At 50.1% G+C, this 24,521-nt stretch overlaps 2 protein-coding genes across 2 annotated transcripts; both read left to right on the top strand.

The window, feature by feature from the left end:
- Positions 1-6,503: 6,503 nt before the first annotated feature.
- On the top strand, positions 6,504-7,433 carry LOC113841495 (olfactory receptor 8U9-like). The gene has a single exon (XM_038179717.2). The coding sequence runs from the start codon at positions 6,504-6,506 to the stop codon at positions 7,431-7,433; it is 930 nt and encodes a 309-aa protein (XP_038035645.2).
- Positions 7,434-8,525: 1,092 nt separating this feature from the next.
- Positions 8,526-13,101, top strand: LOC119717080 (olfactory receptor 5T17-like). Its single transcript, XM_072038633.1, has 2 exons — positions 8,526-9,046; positions 11,813-13,101. The coding sequence occupies exon 2, from the start codon at positions 11,848-11,850 to the stop codon at positions 12,775-12,777; it is 930 nt and encodes a 309-aa protein (XP_071894734.1). The 5' UTR covers positions 8,526-9,046; positions 11,813-11,847; the 3' UTR covers positions 12,778-13,101.
- The last annotated feature ends 11,420 nt before the right edge of the window (positions 13,102-24,521 follow it).

The raw sequence follows: 24,521 nt of genomic DNA, 5'->3' as shown, positions 1-24,521 counted from the left end.
AGTTAAGCTAACCCACTCAACCAATAGGAGAGGAAAGAGTACTGAATAGGAACAAATGTGATAGAAAAATAGAGAAGTGATCCCAAGCAGACCCAAGACCAGCGTGGCAGAAGCTTCCACCATAACCAGTGCTCCCACCATGCACAACACAATACCTCCTCAATGAGGAGGTGATGGTGCTGCTTGGTCACTGCATGATCCCACCAAGGAAAGAAGACCTCAGCCTGGAGGTGGGGAGTTAACTTCAGGGATGAGAGGCAGGGGCTTTAATCAGGAGAGCTTGGAGGAGCATCCATCTGCAGGCAGCCAGGCCCAGACAATTGCCCTTAATGTGTCACACACCAACACACTGACCTCCAGCTCTTCGTTTTGGAGCCTGCACTAACTCTGACAAACAAAGTAGATGTAGAGTTGCTCTTTGTCGTTAACAAGGAATAAAGTTTCTTTCTTGTTAGTCCCTGCTAATTAGTCTCTCATGCCTTGTTAAGAAGAATGAGTGAAGTTGACTACAAGCCCTCCGAGAAGCTTTCAGGGTGATTAGGAAACTTTCTTTGTAAGCCCCAGAAGGACTTGTTAAGCCAATGGCTCCTCGAAGGGTGGTTGGTCTCCAAAGAGCACTTCTTGCTCTGGGAAGAAGGGCAGCATCACTTGTGATGGAAATAATCTTAACCCCCTGTGTGACAAGAGCCCAGAGCCCAAGGTCTGCTGGAAGGGCTTTCTGTAGGCCAAGCTTCTGTTGGTTCTCACTAATTGGATTGTTTGTCCCTGCCTGCTTTTGATCCATGTCAAAAAACACCACACAAAACACCGAAACCAAGTAATAATTTCAAAATTCTCTTAAGTGTGGTGAAAGTTGGAGTTGGCCCTGGGCAGGAAAGCACATGCCAAGTGGTGACCCCAGCCTTGATCCTAAAACCCTGCTGGGTATGGCAGTAGGGCTGCAGAGCTGGGTGGTACACAGGCTCTGATGGAGGGAGCTGGGGAAGCTCCTCATACTTCTGCTCACCTGAGAACCTCTTCAAGGACTCCTCAGACCTTGAATTTATTGGTGTCACTTGTCTTAGGAATGACTTTCTTGTGTCTTTATTATTTCTTAGACTGTGAGGCAAGTTGAAGTACTAAACGTACATTCTCCACCCTTCACCTGTTGTCACAAATGTGTTTCCTACCACTAAGAAGTTAGGATTGGTGAATAAGCTCAAGATTGGATTCACCTGGCTCACAACATCTAAAAATCCTTTGTCTAAATATGAGATAATTAGCCAAGATACCTCTAAAGTATGAGGGAATAGAAGTTTTATCACGTTTTAAGACAGGTGGTTAAGACAGTTGTGGTGCAACAGGAGCAGCTCTGGAAGGGCCAGCGCCAAGGACCTGCTACCTATGGCTAACACATTTCAGGACAGTTTTCTTTGTATTAAATTTGTTCTGGTCACAGCATTTGAACACCCACTGGAAGATGAAGTGCTTTAGAAGCCACTTTCAGTTTTGTTTCATCCAAGAGGAACCCAGCTCTACAGCCTGACCCCCAGCCTGTGATGCAAACGAAAGTGTGGTGGGGGAAGGAATGGAGGAGGTCATCTCTAAACTGCACAATTTGCCTGAACAAGAACCAATGGAAATAAAGCCTTTTTGATCATGGAGAGGGAGAAGGAACACTGACTTAATTTCTATTTTTCTACATTTGAAGGAGATGGATCTGCTTTGATCCTTCTAACCCCACCACCCGTCTGAGTCCTTATAATAAAAATAAGCTTTTTTTTTTTTCGTCTTCTTCTTTTTTTTTTTTTTTTTTCCTTTCAGTTGGACTAAAACTTTATAAAGGAAAATAAAGTACTTTAATAACTTGGAAACAACTTTATCTTTCTTGTTTGTCTTCCTACAAGTGACGCTGGAAATGTGTGTTTCAGGAAAGAAGCAGGCCAGAGTTTGGTTGCCCCCAAGGTTTCTTCTTGTACCACTTGCTGTGCAAAAGACACTGGCACATGTTTGACATATATGCCATATAGCCTTCAGAGGAGTCAGACCACTGGAACAGCATCTGAAAGATCAGAGGGAGACCTGGAGGCATCTCCATGGTGTTAGAGTCTATGTTCAGGTGACTGAGTTCATTCTCAGAGGCCTCTGCACTTCCTAACATCAATTCTTCAAATCTGACTCGCACTATACACAGTGATGTGAACATTTCACAGGGGAAAATAATCTAAGACTATGAAAAACATGTTTATAAGGTGCAATACAGCATTGGAAAGAAATAACAGATTGTTCAGGAGCAGAGATGTAGTATTCATGCTATAAGGTGCTCTGAGTGAGCTACTGATTTGGGCCTAAGTAAGGAATATTTAATGCAGATAAAGCCCAGCTCGAAGAAGCTGATGTACAGTTCATCATGTAAACAACCAGGCTAGCCACAGATGAGATCCCATTTTGTAGTACTAATATAAATTACATATGGGGAGGAGAGGAAGTCTGTCTGCACAGTGACACCTCCTGTCCATCAGCCAGCACTTCAGGATCTAAAGTGCTTATGCTCCTTTGTTACATCATCTTGCACCGACTGTGAAAGCAAAAATAAAACACAAACAAGAGAAGATAGGAACACTTCCTTCTTGCTCTACACATCTTTGGGGACGTGTAACCCTTACTTTTCTTCTGTTAAGAAGCTGTTTGTCTCTTCACCAGTCTCTTCAGTGCATCCTTCTCATCCTGGCTCGCCAGGGTGTATATGAAGGGGTTCAGCATAGGCATCACCATGGTGTAAAGCACAGAGACCACCTTGTCCCTCCCCAGAACATAGGCAGAGCTGGGCCAGGCATAAATGAAGAAGGAGCCATAGTAGAGGGTGAGGCAGTGAGGCAGGCAGCACAGGTAGAGAAGGCTTTGTGCTGCTGCTCAGCAGAGCGTGTATTTCAGGATGACGGCCAGGATGGAGGCACAGGATGTGAAGATGAGCACAGAGATGGTGTCAGAGTGGGGGAAAGTTGCACAAGTGATGGATGACATGGTGACCACATACAGCAAAGGGTTGCAGATGGCCATGTAGCACTCACAGGCCATTGCAGCCAGCAGGGAACACTCAATGACCATGCAGACCCCACGAAAGTAGAACTGTGCAGCACACCCCAGCATGGAGGTGGCTTTCCTTTCTGCAAAGCAATTCACCAGCATTTTGGGAGCAACCGCTAAGGACCTGACAAGATCTAGCAGACAGAGGTGGCAGAGGAAGAGGCACGGTCCCAAGTTGAGCCTGACAAACGTGTTCGTGCTAAGGTTCCCACCAAGGAGGTGACATAGACAAGAAGAAACAGCACAAAGAGAGCCACCTGCAACTCCTGAACACCTGCAGTTCCCTAAAGAATGATCTCTTCCACCACTGGCCTGTTTCTTCTTGTCATTCTCTTAGTGAAAGTGTGTCTCTGTGAGTGGGACAAAAGGCAAAGGGCACAAATAAGCTATGGCCTTGGGGTGAAAGGATAATTCATGGTGGTCCTGGGGACATTCTGAATCTCAGAGAAGTTGAAAGACATGTTTTTGTTTTAATAGGGCCCAAACTCCCTGCTATTAGATGAGAGATGGGTCCTTTTGAAACATCTGTTGTTCTGGTCTGCATGACATGATTGCAGGAAAGCCCAGAGGGTCTGACACTGCAGACAAGGCTCTTCTCACCTAACATCACACCCTTGATAGGTCAATGGCCACCTCCAAGACAACACCTGTCAATGGCAACTCAGTAGTCAATGGGGAGAAGTGTGAACTTCCAGGAAGTATTCAGATAAGCTATTTAGGGTGTTTATTTTGGAGCAAGATGGATTGTTTCCTAGAGAATCCAGTGACAGGATGAAGAATGATCAGATGAAGAAGTTTGTACAACATTCAGCTAAATCATGCTCAGACTCAATGCTGAGTCAAGCACAAATGCTGAGGTAGCAGTAGATAGTCTGAAAGAGAAAAAAAAAAACAACACACGCTACCACCCCATAATTAGATTTTCATTTCTCAAAACAAAATGTTGATTTAAAGAAAAATAAACCACCACTTTCTGCTTCCAGTCTGGCTTTGGTATTCTTTCCCAGAGTCCTGCAGGGGATGCGGGGTAAGAAACCCCACGCACATCAAGGGGACCATTTGTGGTGACTAGCACTAACATATGCACCACATGCTAATGCCACTCAGTGATTCATCTCACACCTTGCCATTTCTTTCTTTTGTTCCTTTGAACAATTCCACGCTCATCCTGTCAGCACTGAGATTTTGCCTCCATGTCTTTCTTCATTTTGGGGAGCTGGAGTCCAAAAGCTCTGGCAGGTGTCTCTGGGAAAGAAGCCATGAAGACTCTCACTGTGGTTTTTTTTTGTTTGTTTGTTGTTTTTGTTTTTGTTTTTGTTTTTGGTGTGTGTGTGTGCGTGTGTGTATTTATAGGCTGTTTTCTGCATTCTTTTATATTAAAATTCATTACAGGATTTTTGGTATTGCTGTATATTTGAGCACAGATTGTGTTTTTACATATTTTCTGAGTGACTAAGATTTAATGAACAGAATAAGGAGAGAGAATTAAAACAGTAATACAGACCCAATCTGTCAGACTTCATGATATTTCAGGCTGATGGCACTTTTCTTACCTTCAAAACCACATTGGACACGTGCTGGAAAATGTTGCAATAGATGCCATCATGCAGATGGGATTTTTTATTATTTAAACATTTTTTTAGATGGACAGCTGCTTGGATCTCTAAGATAGTAGAAAACATATTGAGGTAGTAGACAAGCAGAGGTGAAGCAATCACAGCAAAGCCAGCAGAGGCAAAAATCTATGTTTGTTTGAGGTGTGTATTGGAGCAAGAGGGTGCTGACCCAGGGAGTTCGTCACAGTAGAAATGATTGGAAGAAATATGTTTGCGTTGCCAAAATCTAGCTAGAGTGGCACTAAAAAGAATACAGAGAAAGTTAGATAACAGACAGGTGTGACTATGGAAGAAAGTTTTTTCTTTTTTTTTTTTTCTTTTGGTGAATCATGTATAAGTGTTTTGGTTTTCATCCACTCCCTTTCCTCCGTATGGGAGAAGGGAGAGAACAACTGCTTAAATCCAGATATTCAAAACAAATTATTCGTGGGCTTCATTAGTGAACCTGCAGATCAAGAAATTTGTATTCCGAGAGGATTTTGCTTGTTGTCAAGTTTCTAGTCTCCATGGAGTGAAATGCCTCCAACGTCACAGAAATTGATATAAATACTATTTGGTCACTAAAAAATCATTCAACAATCATTCTCAGTGCTGTGCTTAAGGAATGATCACTAAAAAGCACTCCCAACACCTGTTTGGAGATGAACTATGGCCTTGGTCATTTCTTCTGGAGAAGCAAACAAAGTCATCCCAGTTGCTGAAGGAACTACATGGACCTGAAGATCTGAGCTCTGTAGGAGAAGTCATGCCCAAGGTGAGGTCCTCAGCTCTGAACAAGTGGGATGTTAAGGGGCATCGTGGAGCTGCAATAAGCACCTTTCTGTTTGTCTTATGAACTTGAACGTAGTGAGATAGGTGAAAGAAAGGACCAGAAGTTTAAGATACCTGATTTATATCAAATAGACTGGGCATAGCGGAAGGAAACTAACATAGGAAGAGGACTGATTTAAAGTTTAGATGATATAAAACAGGGAGACACATGGACATCCCATCTTTCTGCAGGTACCACTGTAATAGCAGGTGATGACCCCAGTGCTTTCAGTGCAGACTGTATAATTTCCTCGCCCTTCCCTGCTCAGCTCCTCATGTGATTGATCTTTTGGCCTTGACTATTCATCCAAGTTCCCAGCCACCACCGTGCCACCATGAGCTTCCTTTCCTATGGAGTTGTCAACACCATGTATAATGAAAACTGTGTGTTCAAATCAGACTTAGAAGAAAAATGCCCATGCTTTTGCTCCCCTTTGCTTTGCAAAGGGAAATGAAATTCAATAGGGAAGGTACTTCTGCAAGTTGAATTGTTCCATGTTGTTTTATTTAAAAACAACAAAAAAAGTTTTTTTCCTCCCCCTTTAATTCTTTTTGAAAGGCACCTGATATTGACTAAGGAAAATCAAAATGCATTAAGTATCTCAATTTAAACCAAAACCAAAATAGGTTATTGCTGAATAATGCCCACAGTCTCGACTTTCCACCTGAATTAAATGTCACCAGGAGTACACAAATAACGAAGCTGTGTTGGAGATGAAATGCTGAACTCAGCCCAGGTTGGCATTCCCAGTGTTTAGCTTGAGAGCTAAGGTTTGCTTTTCAAATGGTTTTGAAGAGGTTTGGCTCTCCTGGGAGCAGTTGGAAGCTCAGCATGATGCTCCAGTAGGGAAGCACTCTGCCTCCTCTTGGCAGCACAGGGCAAGCTGAGGGTCCTGCTGAGCTGCCCAAAATCAGAGGACTGAGGCTGCCAGGTATCCTCTGCTCCCCTCCTGGCCCTGGCATTTTTTGTTGCTTTATCCTTACCCCGCAGGCTGAATGTTTTTTTGGAGAATGACACCTGTCAATCACACTGACGTGCATGAGTTCATTCTCTTGGGGCTGACCACCCACCCGGATCTGCAGGTCCCCCTTTTCCTGGTTTTCCTGTCCGTGTACACAGTGACACTCCTGGGGAACTTTGGGCTGATTGCATTAATCAGGACCGACCTTCGTCTTCACACCCCCATGTACTATTTCCTCGGCCACTTAGCTTTTGTTGACATCTGCTACTCCTCCATCATCCTCCCCAAAATGCTGGTACAGATGCTGATGGAGGACAAAACAATTAGCTTCTCGGAGTGTGCAGCCCAGCTGTGTTTCTTCGTTGTTTTTGGGATCACTGAGTGCCTCTTGCTGGCTGTGATGGCCTACGACCGGTACGTGGCCATCTGCAAGCCCCTCCTGTACCCCACCATCATGTGCAGAGTGACGTGCCACCGGCTCGTGGCTGCTTCCTACACCATCAGCGTCGTGCATGCAGTGACGCATACCACTTTCATCTTTACATCCTCCTTCTGCCGGACCTATGTCATCAATCACTACTTCTGCGACATCGCCCCGCTCCTTGCTCTCTCCTGCTCCGACACCCACACCTATGAGCTGGTTGTCCTCGCTCTCGTCAGCATAAACTGTCTCAGCACCTTGACCGTTATCTTTGTCTCTTACATCTATATCCTCCCTGCCATTCTGAGGATCCACTCTCCTCAGAGCAGGAGAAAAGCCTTCTCCACCTGTGCCTCCCACCTGACGGTGGTCACAATGTTTTACGGGGCAATTTTGTTCACGTACCTGCGCCCCAGCTCCACCTATGCATTGGATGAGAACAAAGCGGCCACACTATTTTATACCATCATGACCCCCATGATGAACCCCTTGGTCTACAGCCTGAGGAACAGGGAGGTGAAGGCTGCCCTGAGAAGAGTGGCTGGAAGAAGGCTGTGAGTGAGGAAAGCGGGTGACCAGGGCAGCATTTCCTTATCGCAGTTATTGAATGGGGCTCAAACCGCATTGAAATCTTCATTGAAGGTGAACCAGGAGCAATTTCTATATAATTTCTTTCACTCGGCAATAGGGAGAGGTCCAATAACTGATACAGAACAGACACTAACTTCTGTATAGCCAAAGTTAGGTGAGGTGAAACTAAATTTTACGTACCATCAATGGTCCGTGAGCGGTGAACCATCCCACCACAGAGCTTGATTCATCCTTCTTATCCCATTTCTCTCTTCAGTGAGTACAGAGAAAGCCTGGTTTACACTGGACACAGATTTCCAGATGGCTAACATTGAGAGGAGAAGCCACAAAGACTGTCACAAACCCTTCCCTGAAGGGTTCTCCTCAATGTATCTGTGAAACTCTGTGCCTACAGGTTTGGGTGGGAAAGGAAGTGACCTGAAGGACCGCAGGACAGGGAGGACTCATCATACCATCTTTTAATAACTCAATCACATACTTCTTTATCAGAGTTTCTCAACTGAGTGCTTGTGGCTTGGCTTTTTCACTTGACTTTCGCAGTGAGTGTTTGTGATAATTTTCCTGCAACCCCCTGGGTAATTTTAGCCTTGCTTCGGCTGTTCTTACATCTACTTTTCAGATGGTGTGCAAATGTAAATAACTTAGCCATATGTTGGGTTAATAACAACTGGTTCTGCATTTATCAAATCAACAAGGCTGTGTTTTCCAGCCTATTAAAAAATGGGCTTTCAGTACAACAAATCAAGATGTTACAGAATGGGGACTGATACCAATATGCTGAAGATTTCTCTGTCGTATTTTTAAGAAAAAAATAACTTTGGATAAAAAATATATAATTAAATAAATGACCTTAAAATGAAAACGATGTTCTTGCTATAGTAAATTTTCCACTCAGTCAATACCTCCTCAAACTCCTGGTTATTATTTAACTTTCTCAGGTGTAATTTTTGGTGCCACTCCAGACAGATTTCAGCAACACAAAGATATATTTTCCAATAATTCCACTGCAGTGACTTCCTCTTTTAGCCCTCCTCTGCTCCAACACCTGCCAAACAAATACTGCCTATTCCTGTCTGTAGTGGGTTTACGTGGCAAGGTTTTGGTAGCAGGGGGCCATAGGGGTGGTTTCTGTGAGAAAGATCTAGAAGCTGCCCCATGTTTGGGAAGGGCCCCATTGTTTTCCAAATCTGAGCCAATAAGCGATGTTGTTTTGCGCCTCTGTGAGAGCATATTTAAGACAGGGAAAAAACGCTGTGCCACACAGCAGCTGGGGTTGTGAGAGGAGTGGGAAACAGCCTTGCAGCTGCCAAGGTCAGTGTAGAAGGAGGGGGAGAGGTGCTCCAGGCGCCGGAGCAGAAGTCCCCTGCGGCCTGTGGTGAGGACCATGGTGAAGCAGGATGTCCCCCTGCAGCCCATGGAGTACCACGGTGGAGCAGGGTTCCACGCTGCAGCCCGTGGAAGAGACCACGGTGGAGCAGGTGGCCCTGCACCAACGGAGGCTGCCGCCTGTGGAAGACCCCTGCCGGAGCAGATTCCGGGCCGGACCTGTAGCCCGTGGAGAGGAGACCACGCAGGAGCAGGTGATCTGGCAGGATCTGCTGCCCGTAGGGGAGCCAGGTTGGAGCAGTTTTCTCCTGAGGGATGGACCCCGTGGTACGGACCCATATCTGGAGCAGTTCTGGAAGAGCTGCTGCCTGTGGGAAGCCCACGCCAGATCAGTTCGTCAAGGACTGCATCCCGTGGGTGGGACCCCACAGCACAGGGGACGAGAGTGACCAAGAAGGAGCGGCAGAGAAGAAGTGCTGTAGACTGACCATAACCCCCATTCCCCCGTTCCCCTGCGCCGCTCGGGGGGAGGAGGTGGAAGAGGGTGGATGGGGGGGGAGGTGCTTTTGGTTTCTTTCCTTTGTTTCTCACTTCTCTAGCTTGTTAGTAATGAGCAATAAATCTTACTATCTGTCTTCTTATGCTGAGTCTGGTTTGCCCGTTACAATAATTATTGCGTGATTTTCTCGTCCTTATCTCAATCCTTGAGCCCCTTTCACATATTTTCTCCCCATTCCTCTTTGAGGAGGGGGAGTGAGAGAGCGGCTGTGGTGGAGCTCGGCTGCCCACTCGAGCGGAACCACGACACTGTCTCTTCTAACTCCTTGCAGGAAAGGAAAAAAAAAAAAAAAAAAAAAAGGAATCTCCCCCAAAAGAGCATTTTAACCTGCTGAGGGAGATGAGTTTTGGCCTCAGCCTTGCACATACTGTGGTAAATTTTGGCATAACAGGGGAAAGGAATTTCTCTTCTCATTTCACTGTGGTTTTGCTTTAATAAAAGGAGTATAGTTAGCTTTGCATTGGTTTGCGCTGACCAGAACTCACTGATCCTGGTTTGTTTGTTCATTCATTGCATCACTGTAAAGTATGTGTTTTCTTTTTCATTGTTCCCTGGCATATATATATATCTATATAAGCATGTGTGTACATAAATATATGAACTCTGCAGGAAATATATATTGAAATGGGAATATAAATATGTATATATGTAAAACAAAGATGTATATAGAAAAAATATGTATATGAAATAAACATTTATGAAAAATATACATGGAAAACATGGTAGATATGGAAACAGGAATATAAAAATAATTGCACCACTCCCAAAGGAAATCTTCAAAACCACTTCTCAACCAAAGCACCTTAGAAGTCCCAGCAGGGTAGGATTGGTGACAGGAGCATTAAAAAGCAATTAAATCGGGTGGGTTGCTCAGAACAAAGATACATCCTTGCTACCTGCTGTGTACCAGTGCTGCCCACTGCAGAGGTGAGGTCCCCACTGGCGAGGAGCAGAGGACGCCCACGGTGTGTGCATCCCCTGCAGGAAGAAGGGGAAAGAGAACAACTGCCTTGCTCAGAATTGGGTCTGTAGAGATGGGTTTGGTTGTTCTCAGCCATATCTATATTAGAGAAAACAAGAAGAGGGATTCTCTTGTAAGAGCTATAGTGGCAAAAGGGGAGCACAGGGCACCTGAGTTTTTGGAAGGCTGTGATGCCAGCTACCAGGTGAATTAACAGTTATACCACGTCTTTCTCTGCAGTGCTGGGGAGTTTCACCCTGAGTAATCTGGGCTTTCTGTAGGATTTCCTGCAGCATTTTGACCCCTGTTCCTCTGTCAGGAACTGGGTACATTGTCTGGCATGCAGCTAAATCCCATGCACTTCTCGCACCTGGGCACAGAGTTTATTTGATTTTTCCACCTCAAGTCCCAGACAGGCTCACTAATGCCCATTTTACACTGATTTACCCGCATCAGTATGGGAAAGCTGTACTGCAACATCTGGTTGCAGGGACAGAAACTCTATAAGCAGCATGGTGATTTCCATAATCCTAGACTATACGAAGCTGATGTGGGTAGGCTTACCCCCCAAGTTTTCTTTAAAACTGATTCTTTTCTCATTTTGCTTTAAATATATGTTTATGTATGCTCCTGGAGTGTTGTTCTGTGTTTCACATTGATTTCTGAGAAAAAGAGTCAGGAAGCATTGGTATATTTAATACATTTAATGTAAGCATGAATTTAAACAGACATTTTCTTGTATTTAAAACTCCTGAGTATGAATTTTAAAATCAAAAAGCATAGAGAAGGAAGTTATAAATGTGAAGATTTGTTGTGCCACCTTTTTTTTTAAGAATTTATTTTCTCTCAAATGATGGCACAGCTCCACTTCCTTATACTCCAGAATAGCTTAACCCCAAAATAATAAAAAATTGAATAGTTATGGAAGACTGAGGATGATTTTCATCTTTCCTCTGTGCAACAATGCAAGCAAAAGAATCTTTAAGAACACTCCACCAAAAAGGCATTCTGAAAGTTGGAGGCATTAAAAAGAAGCAGTGAATCTGCTGCACTTACTCTCACGTTCACTGGTGATGTCCAGCCACTGCAGATGCCTGGGTCACCTTTTCAGCTGTGTTTTCCCCCTTTCTGTGCCATGATTCACTATCAAAAGCAGCCTCACCTTGCATGCAGATCTCCAGGCTGCTGATGTCAGGAAATGCCCCCACTTTTCCCTTCCCTTCCCTTGTTGCACTGAAGTGTGATCCGTATTATCACACCGATCATATTACATATGAGCATACAATAGATGATATATATATATATATATATGCAAATGAATGAATAAAAAAATTGAACACTTGGCAGAGTAACTGATACTGAAATAAATTTCCATTGTTTTGTCAAGTTGCTTTTTGATGCACGTTGGTTGAAAATCAAATCTTTTATAATAGGAGCAATAGCCAGTGTAGGTCTTTTTAGGCGCTGAGTCTGCCCTTTAATTTATAATTTTCATTGTAGCTTTGTGGACATAACTCACAGTGCTTCTGGTGGAAATGGCCGAGGAGAATCAAACCGGACAAGTTACAGAGCTGACTCTTGTGGGACTCACGGACAACCCCAGGCTGCAGGCACCTCTCTTCGTGCTGTTCCTCCTCATTTATGCCACCACGTTGGCAGGGAACCTGGGGATGGTTGTGCTGATCAGGAGCAGTGGCCAACTTCAGACGCCCATGTACTTTTTCCTCAGCAGTTTGTCTCTCCTGGATGCTTGCTACTCAACAGTGGTGGCACCAAGAACCTTAGTGAACTTTCTGACGGAGAGAAAAACCATCTCCCTGGCTGGCTGTGCTGCCCAGATGTTTTTTTTCATAGGTTTTGGGACCACCGAGTGCTTCCTGCTGGCTGCCATGGCATACGACCGCTACGTGGCCATCTGCAACCCTCTGCTTTACATGGCCATCATGTCTCGACGGGTCTGCATCCTGCTGGTGGCCGGCTCGTACATCCTTGGGCTGCTGCACTCTCTGGTGCACACAGACTTCACCTTCAGATTGTCTTTCTGCCAGCCGGCTGAGGTCAATCATTTCTACTGTGGTATCATGCCTGTTCTAGCACTGTCCTGCTCTGACACCCACATCAACAGGTGCTTGATATTTGGTCTTGGAGGACTGGTTGAGATGGTGACCATCCTGGCCGTCCTGGTCTCCTATGCCTTCATCCTCTCTGCCATCTCAAAGATCAGCTCCCCTAAGGGCCAGCACAAAGCCTTTTCCACCTGCACCTCTCACCTGGCCGGAGTCACCATCTTCCATGGGTCTATCCTCGCCCTGAACTTCCGACCAAGCTCCAGCAATGTCCTGAACACTGACAAGATCTTTTCTGTGTTTTACTCTCTGGTGGTGCCCATGCTGAACCCTCTGATCTACAGCCTCAGGAACAGGGACGTGAGGAATGCCCTGAAGGAGTTCGTCATGTGGAAGTAGCTCTGGCACAATATTGATCTACTGGTTTTGTGATAGAGGACTCCATAACTTCACTTGATGTCAAGACTTTCTGTTTCCCTGCCTTATACTTGAGAATGCCAGATTTGGCTTTGAATATTTGCAAGGAATCTGTTGTCCAGAGAGGTTGTGCAGGCTCCTCCTCGGAGCCTCCAGAAAACACCAGGAAACGATCCTGGGCAACCTGCTCTGGGTGTCCCCCCTAGATTTTTGCGCCAGGAACATGATTCCACAGAGCCTTCAAGCCTTTCTGTAGCTTTGAAGAAAAAGTCCTGGGGACCAGGACTGGGCAAGCGGGGCACAAGTGTGCTGGGGAGCAAGCTCTCTGGGCTGATTACCAGGGCTTTAAACTAGGTTTGATGGGGGAAGGGAGGGGAGCTAAAGGTGACAGAGAAGGGCTGGGCGAAGTCCTCACTACTCCTATAAATGGCTCAGTCTTCAAAATAGGACTATAATCAAAGTTTACAATTTATTAAAGGAATAGAGGTAAGCAAACAGCGCTGGGTGTGCCGGGAATCTCTGCTCCACCAAGACGCACACCAGTTACATCAAGCAGCGGATTTTTATGCTCCTAGGCTAACACATATTCATTACTGCTTCTAAAAAAAAAAAAAAAACAAAAACAACAAAACAAAAAAACAGGGTTATTATAATTAGTTTCCCGAATCCAAACCCTCCTACTGGAGCATGCGTAACAGTCAACGGTGGTCCCTCTGGGGGTCTCTCATGCAGAAGGCTCATAGTCTTCCTCCCTCTGATCCTTCTCCTTTGTCCAGCTTGGCTGTATGTCAGAGACTTGTGCAGCATCCCCTGCAAGCTTTGTCTTTTAGTTGTTCTTCAGCTTTCCCCGTCTCCTTAATCTCCTGGCTGGATACCAGAGACTTGCATAGTGTCCCATGCAATAGTCATAATAGTTAGCAGCTATTCTGAACCCCCCCAGATATCAGAGACTTCAAGTAAAAGCCTACAAATACATTTCCCTTCAAGCTCTCTATTGACACGAATTGCTAAAATATTCCTTTGCAAGGTACAAGAACTACATACATGTACATTAACCACTCTTAACCGCTCTGTTTTTCTTAGACTTGTGCTTATAGAAGGGTCTGTAGGACAGAAGGTCACATTCATCATACCGTGCAGCCCTAGCATTGTTCCATACTGCCACGGATCAGATGAACACATTTCACACCACTGTCACTGTTGAAGACAGGGAAAAACTTCTGAGCTCTCCCATAGGATTGTCTGAGGGCTCCTCAGAGAAGGTAGCGTTCCCAATCCCCCGTCCAGTATCTTCTTCTTGCATCCTCCCGGGGTACCTATACCTGCTGCTTCCCCATAGTGCTTGTGCACCAGTGCACAGAGCGTGGGAAATAAACAGGATGAGCTCAAGGTCTGTGTTCGGATGCGGGGCCACGATCTCGTTGCAATCACTGAGACGTGGTGGGACAGCTCGCATGACTGGAGCACAATCATGGAGGGCTACGTCCTCTTTAGGAGAGACAGGCTGGGAAAGCAAGGGGGTGGGGTAGCCCTTATGTGAGGGAGCAATTAGAGTGTAGCCAGCTCCAGCTGGGGGAGGGTGATGGACAGGTGGAGAGCTTGTGGGTAAGAATTAAGGGGTGGGCTGGTATGGGAGACATGGTGGTGGGGGTCTACTAAAGCTCTCCAGATCAGGAGGAGGAAGTCAAGGACGCCTTCTACGAGCAGCTGCTAGTAGCCTCACAATCACGAGCACTGGTCCACATGGGGAACTTCAATGACCCAGACATCTGCTGGGTAAGCAATTCGAACAAGCACGAGCAGTCCAAACGGTTCCTACAATGAGTTGAGGAAAACTTTCTGATGGATCGGGGAAACTGCAGGTCAGTCTGGAGGACTAAAAAGGGGCCCTGGAGGACTAAAAAGGGGCCCTGGAGGACTAAAAAGGGGCCCTGGAGGACTAAAAAGGGGCCCTGGAGGACTAAAAAGGGGCCCTGGAGGACTAAAAAGGGGCCCTGGAGGACTAAAAAGGGGCCCTGGAGGACTAAAAAGGGGCCCTGGAGGACTAAAAAGGGGCCCTGGAGGACTAAAAAGGGGCCCTGGAGGACTAAAAAGGGGCCCTGGAGGACTAAAAAGGGGCCCTGGAGGACTAAAAAGGGGCCCTGGAGGACTAAAAAGGGGCCCTGGAGGACTAAAAAGGGGCCCTGGAGGACTAAAAAGGGGCCCTGGAGGACTAAAAAGGGGCCCTGGAGGACTAAAAAGGGGCCCTGGAGGACTAAAAAGGGGCCCTGGAGGACTAAAAAGGGGCCCTGGAGGACTAAAAAGGGGCCCTGGAGGACTAAAAAGGGGCCCTGGAGGACTAAAAAGGGGCCCTGGAGGACTAAAAAGGGGCCCTGGAGGACTAAAAAGGGGCCCTGGAGGACTAAAAAGGGGCCCTGGAGGACTAAAAAGGGGCCCTGGAGGACTAAAAAGGGGCCCTGGAGGACTAAAAAGGGGCCCTGGAGGACTAAAAAGGGGCCCTGGAGGACTAAAAAGGGGCCCTGGAGGACTAAAAAGGGGCCCTGGAGGACTAAAAAGGGGCCCTGGAGGACTAAAAAGGGGCCCTGGAGGACTAAAAAGGGGCCCTGGAGGACTAAAAAGGGGCCCTGGAGGACTAAAAAGGGGCCCTGGAGGACTAAAAAGGGGCCCTGGAGGACTAAAAAGGGGCCCTGGAGGACTAAAAAGGGGCCCTGGAGGACTAAAAAGGGGCCCTGGAGGACTAAAAAGGGGCCCTGGAGGACTAAAAAGGGGCCCTGGAGGACTAAAAAGGGGCCCTGGAGGACTAAAAAGGGGCCCTGGAGGACTAAAAAGGGGCCCTGGAGGACTAAAAAGGGGCCCTGGAGGACTAAAAAGGGGCCCTGGAGGACTAAAAAGGGGCCCTGGAGGACTAAAAAGGGGCCCTGGAGGACTAAAAAGGGGCCCTGGAGGACTAAAAAGGGGCCCTGGAGGACTAAAAAGGGGCCCTGGAGGACTAAAAAGGGGCCCTGGAGGACTAAAAAGGGGCCCTGGAGGACTAAAAAGGGGCCCTGGAGGACTAAAAAGGGGCCCTGGAGGACTAAAAAGGGGCCCTGGAGGACTAAAAAGGGGCCCTGGAGGACTAAAAAGGGGCCCTGGAGGACTAAAAAGGGGCCCTGGAGGACTAAAAAGGGGCCCTGGAGGACTAAAAAGGGGCCCTGGAGGACTAAAAAGGGGCCCTGGAGGACTAAAAAGGGGCCCTGGAGGACTAAAAAGGGGCCCTGGAGGACTAAAAAGGGGCCCTGGAGGACTAAAAAGGGGCCCTGGAGGACTAAAAAGGGGCCCTGGAGGACTAAAAAGGGGCCCTGGAGGACTAAAAAGGGGCCCTGGAGGACTAAAAAGGGGCCCTGGAGGACTAAAAAGGGGCCCTGGAGGACTAAAAAGGGGCCCTGGAGGACTAAAAAGGGGCCCTGGAGGACTAAAAAGGGGCCCTGGAGGACTAAAAAGGGGCCCTGGAGGACTAAAAAGGGGCCCTGGAGGACTAAAAAGGGGCCCTGGAGGACTAAAAAGGGGCCCTGGAGGACTAAAAAGGGGCCCTGGAGGACTAAAAAGGGGCCCTGGAGGACTAAAAAGGGGCCCTGGAGGACTAAAAAGGGGCCCTGGAGGACTAAAAAGGGGCCCTGGAGGACTAAAAAGGGGCCCTGGAGGACTAAAAAGGGGCCCTGGAGGACTAAAAAGGGGCCCTGGAGGACTAAAAAGGGGCCCTGGAGGACTAAAAAGGGGCCCTGGAGGACTAAAAAGGGGCCCTGGAGGACTAAAAAGGGGCCCTGGAGGACTAAAAAGGGGCCCTGGAGGACTAAAAAGGGGCCCTGGAGGACTAAAAAGGGGCCCTGGAGGACTAAAAAGGGGCCCTGGAGGACTAAAAAGGGGCCCTGGAGGACTAAAAAGGGGCCCTGGAGGACTAAAAAGGGGCCCTGGAGGACTAAAAAGGGGCCCTGGAGGACTAAAAAGGGGCCCTGGAGGACTAAAAAGGGGCCCTGGAGGACTAAAAAGGGGCCCTGGAGGACTAAAAAGGGGCCCTGGAGGACTAAAAAGGGGCCCTGGAGGACTAAAAAGGGGCCCTGGAGGACTAAAAAGGGGCCCTGGAGGACTAAAAAGGGGCCCTGGAGGACTAAAAAGGGGCCCTGGAGGACTAAAAAGGGGCCCTGGAGGACTAAAAAGGGGCCCTGGAGGACTAAAAAGGGGCCCTGGAGGACTAAAAAGGGGCCCTGGAGGACTAAAAAGGGGCCCTGGAGGACTAAAAAGGGGCCCTGGAGGACTAAAAAGGGGCCCTGGAGGACTAAAAAGGGGCCCTGGAGGACTAAAAAGGGGCCCTGGAGGACTAAAAAGGGGCCCTGGAGGACTAAAAAGGGGCCCTGGAGGACTAAAAAGGGGCCCTGGAGGACTAAAAAGGGGCCCTGGAGGACTAAAAAGGGGCCCTGGAGGACTAAAAAGGGGCCCTGGAGGACTAAAAAGGGGCCCTGGAGGACTAAAAAGGGGCCCTGGAGGACTAAAAAGGGGCCCTGGAGGACTAAAAAGGGGCCCTGGAGGACTAAAAAGGGGCCCTGGAGGACTAAAAAGGGGCCCTGGAGGACTAAAAAGGGGCCCTGGAGGACTAAAAAGGGGCCCTGGAGGACTAAAAAGGGGCCCTGGAGGACTAAAAAGGGGCCCTGGAGGACTAAAAAGGGGCCCTGGAGGACTAAAAAGGGGCCCTGGAGGACTAAAAAGGGGCCCTGGAGGACTAAAAAGGGGCCCTGGAGGACTAAAAAGGGGCCCTGGAGGACTAAAAAGGGGCCCTGGAGGACTAAAAAGGGGCCCTGGAGGACTAAAAAGGGGCCCTGGAGGACTAAAAAGGGGCCCTGGAGGACTAAAAAGGGGCCCTGGAGGACTAAAAAGGGGCCCTGGAGGACTAAAAAGGGGCCCTGGAGGACTAAAAAGGGGCCCTGGAGGACTAAAAAGGGGCCCTGGAGGACTAAAAAGGGGCCCTGGAGGACTAAAAAGGGGCCCTGGAGGACTAAAAAGGGGCCCTGGAGGACTAAAAAGGGGCCCTGGAGGACTAAAAAGGGGCCCTGGAGGACTAAAAAGGGGCCCTGGAGGACTAAAAAGGGGCCCTGGAGGACTAAAAAGGGGCCCTGGAGGACTAAAAAGGGGCCCTGGAGGACTAAAAAGGGGCCCTGGAGGACTAAAAAGGGGCCCTGGAGGACTAAAAAGGGGCCCTGGAGGACTAAAAAGGGGCCCTGGAGGACTAAAAAGGGGCCCTGGAGGACTAAAAAGGGGCCCTGGAGGACTAAAAAGGGGCCCTGGAGGACTAAAAAGGGGCCCTGGAGGACTAAAAAGGGGCCCTGGAGGACTAAAAAGGGGCCCTGGAGGACTAAAAAGGGGCCCTGGAGGACTAAAAAGGGGCCCTGGAGGACTAAAAAGGGGCCCTGGAGGACTAAAAAGGGGCCCTGGAGGACTAAAAAGGGGCCCTGGAGGACTAAAAAGGGGCCCTGGAGGACTAAAAAGGGGCCCTGGAGGACTAAAAAGGGGCCCTGGAGGACTAAAAAGGGGCCCTGGAGGACTAAAAAGGGGCCCTGGAGGACTAAAAAGGGGCCCTGGAGGACTAAAAAGGGGCCCTGGAGGACTAAAAAGGGGCCCTGGAGGACTAAAAAGGGGCCCTGGAGGACTAAAAAGGGGCCCTGGAGGACTAAAAAGGGGCCCTGGAGGACTAAAAAGGGGCCCTGGAGGACTAAAAAGGGGCCCTGGAGGACTAAAAAGGGGCCCTGGAGGACTAAAAAGGGGCCCTGGAGGACTAAAAAGGGGCCCTGGAGGACTAAAAAGGGGCCCTGGAGGACTAAAAAGGGGCCCTGGAGGACTAAAAAGGGGCCCTGGAGGACTAAAAAGGGGCCCTGGAGGACTAAAAAGGGGCCCTGGAGGACTAAAAAGGGGCCCTGGAGGACTAAAAAGGGGCCCTGGAGGACTAAAAAGGGGCCCTGGAGGACTAAAAAGGGGCCCTGGAGGACTAAAAAGGGGCCCTGGAGGACTAAAAAGGGGCCCTGGAGGACTAAAAAGGGGCCCTGGAGGACTAAAAAGGGGCCCTGGAGGACTAAAAAGGGGCCCTGGAGGACTAAAAAGGGGCCCTGGAGGACTAAAAAGGGGCCCTGGAGGACTAAAAAGGGGCCCTGGAGGACTAAAAAGGGGCCCTGGAGGACTAAAAAGGGGCCCTGGAGGACTAAAAAGGGGCCCTGGAGGACTAAAAAGGGGCCCTGGAGGACTAAAAAGGGGCCCTGGAGGACTAAAAAGGGGCCCTGGAGGACTAAAAAGGGGCCCTGGAGGACTAAAAAGGGGCCCTGGAGGACTAAAAAGGGGCCCTGGAGGACTAAAAAGGGGCCCTGGAGGACTAAAAAGGGGCCCTGGAGGACTAAAAAGGGGCCCTGGAGGACTAAAAAGGGGCCCTGGAGGACTAAAAAGGGGCCCTGGAGGACTAAAAAGGGGCCCTGGAGGACTAAAAAGGGGCCCTGGAGGACTAAAAAGGGGCCCTGGAGGACTAAAAAGGGGCCCTGGAGGACTAAAAAGGGGCCCTGGAGGACTAAAAAGGGGCCCTGGAGGACTAAAAAGGGGCCCTGGAGGACTAAAAAGGGGCCCTGGAGGACTAAAAAGGGGCCCTGGAGGACTAAAAAGGGGCCCTGGAGGACTAAAAAGGGGCCCTGGAGGACTAAAAAGGGGCCCTGGAGGACTAAAAAGGGGCCCTGGAGGACTAAAAAGGGGCCCTGGAGGACTAAAAAGGGGCCCTGGAGGACTAAAAAGGGGCCCTGGAGGACTAAAAAGGGGCCCTGGAGGACTAAAAAGGGGCCCTGGAGGACTAAAAAGGGGCCCTGGAGGACTAAAAAGGGGCCCTGGAGGACTAAAAAGGGGCCCTGGAGGACTAAAAAGGGGCCCTGGAGGACTAAAAAGGGGCCCTGGAGGACTAAAAAGGGGCCCTGGAGGACTAAAAAGGGGCCCTGGAGGACTAAAAAGGGGCCCTGGAGGACTAAAAAGGGGCCCTGGAGGACTAAAAAGGGGCCCTGGAGGACTAAAAAGGGGCCCTGGAGGACTAAAAAGGGGCCCTGGAGGACTAAAAAGGGGCCCTGGAGGACTAAAAAGGGGCCCTGGAGGACTAAAAAGGGGCCCTGGAGGACTAAAAAGGGGCCCTGGAGGACTAAAAAGGGGCCCTGGAGGACTAAAAAGGGGCCCTGGAGGACTAAAAAGGGGCCCTGGAGGACTAAAAAGGGGCCCTGGAGGACTAAAAAGGGGCCCTGGAGGACTAAAAAGGGGCCCTGGAGGACTAAAAAGGGGCCCTGGAGGACTAAAAAGGGGCCCTGGAGGACTAAAAAGGGGCCCTGGAGGACTAAAAAGGGGCCCTGGAGGACTAAAAAGGGGCCCTGGAGGACTAAAAAGGGGCCCTGGAGGACTAAAAAGGGGCCCTGGAGGACTAAAAAGGGGCCCTGGAGGACTAAAAAGGGGCCCTGGAGGACTAAAAAGGGGCCCTGGAGGACTAAAAAGGGGCCCTGGAGGACTAAAAAGGGGCCCTGGAGGACTAAAAAGGGGCCCTGGAGGACTAAAAAGGGGCCCTGGAGGACTAAAAAGGGGCCCTGGAGGACTAAAAAGGGGCCCTGGAGGACTAAAAAGGGGCCCTGGAGGACTAAAAAGGGGCCCTGGAGGACTAAAAAGGGGCCCTGGAGGACTAAAAAGGGGCCCTGGAGGACTAAAAAGGGGCCCTGGAGGACTAAAAAGGGGCCCTGGAGGACTAAAAAGGGGCCCTGGAGGACTAAAAAGGGGCCCTGGAGGACTAAAAAGGGGCCCTGGAGGACTAAAAAGGGGCCCTGGAGGACTAAAAAGGGGCCCTGGAGGACTAAAAAGGGGCCCTGGAGGACTAAAAAGGGGCCCTGGAGGACTAAAAAGGGGCCCTGGAGGACTAAAAAGGGGCCCTGGAGGACTAAAAAGGGGCCCTGGAGGACTAAAAAGGGGCCCTGGAGGACTAAAAAGGGGCCCTGGAGGACTAAAAAGGGGCCCTGGAGGACTAAAAAGGGGCCCTGGAGGACTAAAAAGGGGCCCTGGAGGACTAAAAAGGGGCCCTGGAGGACTAAAAAGGGGCCCTGGAGGACTAAAAAGGGGCCCTGGAGGACTAAAAAGGGGCCCTGGAGGACTAAAAAGGGGCCCTGGAGGACTAAAAAGGGGCCCTGGAGGACTAAAAAGGGGCCCTGGAGGACTAAAAAGGGGCCCTGGAGGACTAAAAAGGGGCCCTGGAGGACTAAAAAGGGGCCCTGGAGGACTAAAAAGGGGCCCTGGAGGACTAAAAAGGGGCCCTGGAGGACTAAAAAGGGGCCCTGGAGGACTAAAAAGGGGCCCTGGAGGACTAAAAAGGGGCCCTGGAGGACTAAAAAGGGGCCCTGGAGGACTAAAAAGGGGCCCTGGAGGACTAAAAAGGGGCCCTGGAGGACTAAAAAGGGGCCCTGGAGGACTAAAAAGGGGCCCTGGAGGACTAAAAAGGGGCCCTGGAGGACTAAAAAGGGGCCCTGGAGGACTAAAAAGGGGCCCTGGAGGACTAAAAAGGGGCCCTGGAGGACTAAAAAGGGGCCCTGGAGGACTAAAAAGGGGCCCTGGAGGACTAAAAAGGGGCCCTGGAGGACTAAAAAGGGGCCCTGGAGGACTAAAAAGGGGCCCTGGAGGACTAAAAAGGGGCCCTGGAGGACTAAAAAGGGGCCCTGGAGGACTAAAAAGGGGCCCTGGAGGACTAAAAAGGGGCCCTGGAGGACTAAAAAGGGGCCCTGGAGGACTAAAAAGGGGCCCTGGAGGACTAAAAAGGGGCCCTGGAGGACTAAAAAGGGGCCCTGGAGGACTAAAAAGGGGCCCTGGAGGACTAAAAAGGGGCCCTGGAGGACTAAAAAGGGGCCCTGGAGGACTAAAAAGGGGCCCTGGAGGACTAAAAAGGGGCCCTGGAGGACTAAAAAGGGGCCCTGGAGGACTAAAAAGGGGCCCTGGAGGACTAAAAAGGGGCCCTGGAGGACTAAAAAGGGGCCCTGGAGGACTAAAAAGGGGCCCTGGAGGACTAAAAAGGGGCCCTGGAGGACTAAAAAGGGGCCCTGGAGGACTAAAAAGGGGCCCTGGAGGACTAAAAAGGGGCCCTGGAGGACTAAAAAGGGGCCCTGGAGGACTAAAAAGGGGCCCTGGAGGACTAAAAAGGGGCCCTGGAGGACTAAAAAGGGGCCCTGGAGGACTAAAAAGGGGCCCTGGAGGACTAAAAAGGGGCCCTGGAGGACTAAAAAGGGGCCCTGGAGGACTAAAAAGGGGCCCTGGAGGACTAAAAAGGGGCCCTGGAGGACTAAAAAGGGGCCCTGGAGGACTAAAAAGGGGCCCTGGAGGACTAAAAAGGGGCCCTGGAGGACTAAAAAGGGGCCCTGGAGGACTAAAAAGGGGCCCTGGAGGACTAAAAAGGGGCCCTGGAGGACTAAAAAGGGGCCCTGGAGGACTAAAAAGGGGCCCTGGAGGACTAAAAAGGGGCCCTGGAGGACTAAAAAGGGGCCCTGGAGGACTAAAAAGGGGCCCTGGAGGACTAAAAAGGGGCCCTGGAGGACTAAAAAGGGGCCCTGGAGGACTAAAAAGGGGCCCTGGAGGACTAAAAAGGGGCCCTGGAGGACTAAAAAGGGGCCCTGGAGGACTAAAAAGGGGCCCTGGAGGACTAAAAAGGGGCCCTGGAGGACTAAAAAGGGGCCCTGGAGGACTAAAAAGGGGCCCTGGAGGACTAAAAAGGGGCCCTGGAGGACTAAAAAGGGGCCCTGGAGGACTAAAAAGGGGCCCTGGAGGACTAAAAAGGGGCCCTGGAGGACTAAAAAGGGGCCCTGGAGGACTAAAAAGGGGCCCTGGAGGACTAAAAAGGGGCCCTGGAGGACTAAAAAGGGGCCCTGGAGGACTAAAAAGGGGCCCTGGAGGACTAAAAAGGGGCCCTGGAGGACTAAAAAGGGGCCCTGGAGGACTAAAAAGGGGCCCTGGAGGACTAAAAAGGGGCCCTGGAGGACTAAAAAGGGGCCCTGGAGGACTAAAAAGGGGCCCTGGAGGACTAAAAAGGGGCCCTGGAGGACTAAAAAGGGGCCCTGGAGGACTAAAAAGGGGCCCTGGAGGACTAAAAAGGGGCCCTGGAGGACTAAAAAGGGGCCCTGGAGGACTAAAAAGGGGCCCTGGAGGACTAAAAAGGGGCCCTGGAGGACTAAAAAGGGGCCCTGGAGGACTAAAAAGGGGCCCTGGAGGACTAAAAAGGGGCCCTGGAGGACTAAAAAGGGGCCCTGGAGGACTAAAAAGGGGCCCTGGAGGACTAAAAAGGGGCCCTGGAGGACTAAAAAGGGGCCCTGGAGGACTAAAAAGGGGCCCTGGAGGACTAAAAAGGGGCCCTGGAGGACTAAAAAGGGGCCCTGGAGGACTAAAAAGGGGCCCTGGAGGACTAAAAAGGGGCCCTGGAGGACTAAAAAGGGGCCCTGGAGGACTAAAAAGGGGCCCTGGAGGACTAAAAAGGGGCCCTGGAGGACTAAAAAGGGGCCCTGGAGGACTAAAAAGGGGCCCTGGAGGACTAAAAAGGGGCCCTGGAGGACTAAAAAGGGGCCCTGGAGGACTAAAAAGGGGCCCTGGAGGACTAAAAAGGGGCCCTGGAGGACTAAAAAGGGGCCCTGGAGGACTAAAAAGGGGCCCTGGAGGACTAAAAAGGGGCCCTGGAGGACTAAAAAGGGGCCCTGGAGGACTAAAAAGGGGCCCTGGAGGACTAAAAAGGGGCCCTGGAGGACTAAAAAGGGGCCCTGGAGGACTAAAAAGGGGCCCTGGAGGACTAAAAAGGGGCCCTGGAGGACTAAAAAGGGGCCCTGGAGGACTAAAAAGGGGCCCTGGAGGACTAAAAAGGGGCCCTGGAGGACTAAAAAGGGGCCCTGGAGGACTAAAAAGGGGCCCTGGAGGACTAAAAAGGGGCCCTGGAGGACTAAAAAGGGGCCCTGGAGGACTAAAAAGGGGCCCTGGAGGACTAAAAAGGGGCCCTGGAGGACTAAAAAGGGGCCCTGGAGGACTAAAAAGGGGCCCTGGAGGACTAAAAAGGGGCCCTGGAGGACTAAAAAGGGGCCCTGGAGGACTAAAAAGGGGCCCTGGAGGACTAAAAAGGGGCCCTGGAGGACTAAAAAGGGGCCCTGGAGGACTAAAAAGGGGCCCTGGAGGACTAAAAAGGGGCCCTGGAGGACTAAAAAGGGGCCCTGGAGGACTAAAAAGGGGCCCTGGAGGACTAAAAAGGGGCCCTGGAGGACTAAAAAGGGGCCCTGGAGGACTAAAAAGGGGCCCTGGAGGACTAAAAAGGGGCCCTGGAGGACTAAAAAGGGGCCCTGGAGGACTAAAAAGGGGCCCTGGAGGACTAAAAAGGGGCCCTGGAGGACTAAAAAGGGGCCCTGGAGGACTAAAAAGGGGCCCTGGAGGACTAAAAAGGGGCCCTGGAGGACTAAAAAGGGGCCCTGGAGGACTAAAAAGGGGCCCTGGAGGACTAAAAAGGGGCCCTGGAGGACTAAAAAGGGGCCCTGGAGGACTAAAAAGGGGCCCTGGAGGACTAAAAAGGGGCCCTGGAGGACTAAAAAGGGGCCCTGGAGGACTAAAAAGGGGCCCTGGAGGACTAAAAAGGGGCCCTGGAGGACTAAAAAGGGGCCCTGGAGGACTAAAAAGGGGCCCTGGAGGAC

This window comes from Anas platyrhynchos, chromosome 5, assembly GCF_047663525.1.
Source record: "Anas platyrhynchos isolate ZD024472 breed Pekin duck chromosome 5, IASCAAS_PekinDuck_T2T, whole genome shotgun sequence".
Lineage (NCBI taxonomy): Eukaryota > Metazoa > Chordata > Aves > Anseriformes > Anatidae > Anas > Anas platyrhynchos.
This window is presented reverse-complemented; position numbering and strand designations above follow the sequence as displayed.

Excerpts from the sequence above, each read along its gene's own strand:
- LOC113841495 (XM_038179717.2), top strand. The coding sequence starts at position 6,504 with ATGACACCTGTCAATCACACTGACGTGCATGAGTTCATTCTCTTGGGG.
- LOC119717080 (XM_072038633.1), top strand. The coding sequence starts at position 11,848 with ATGGCCGAGGAGAATCAAACCGGACAAGTTACAGAGCTGACTCTTGTG.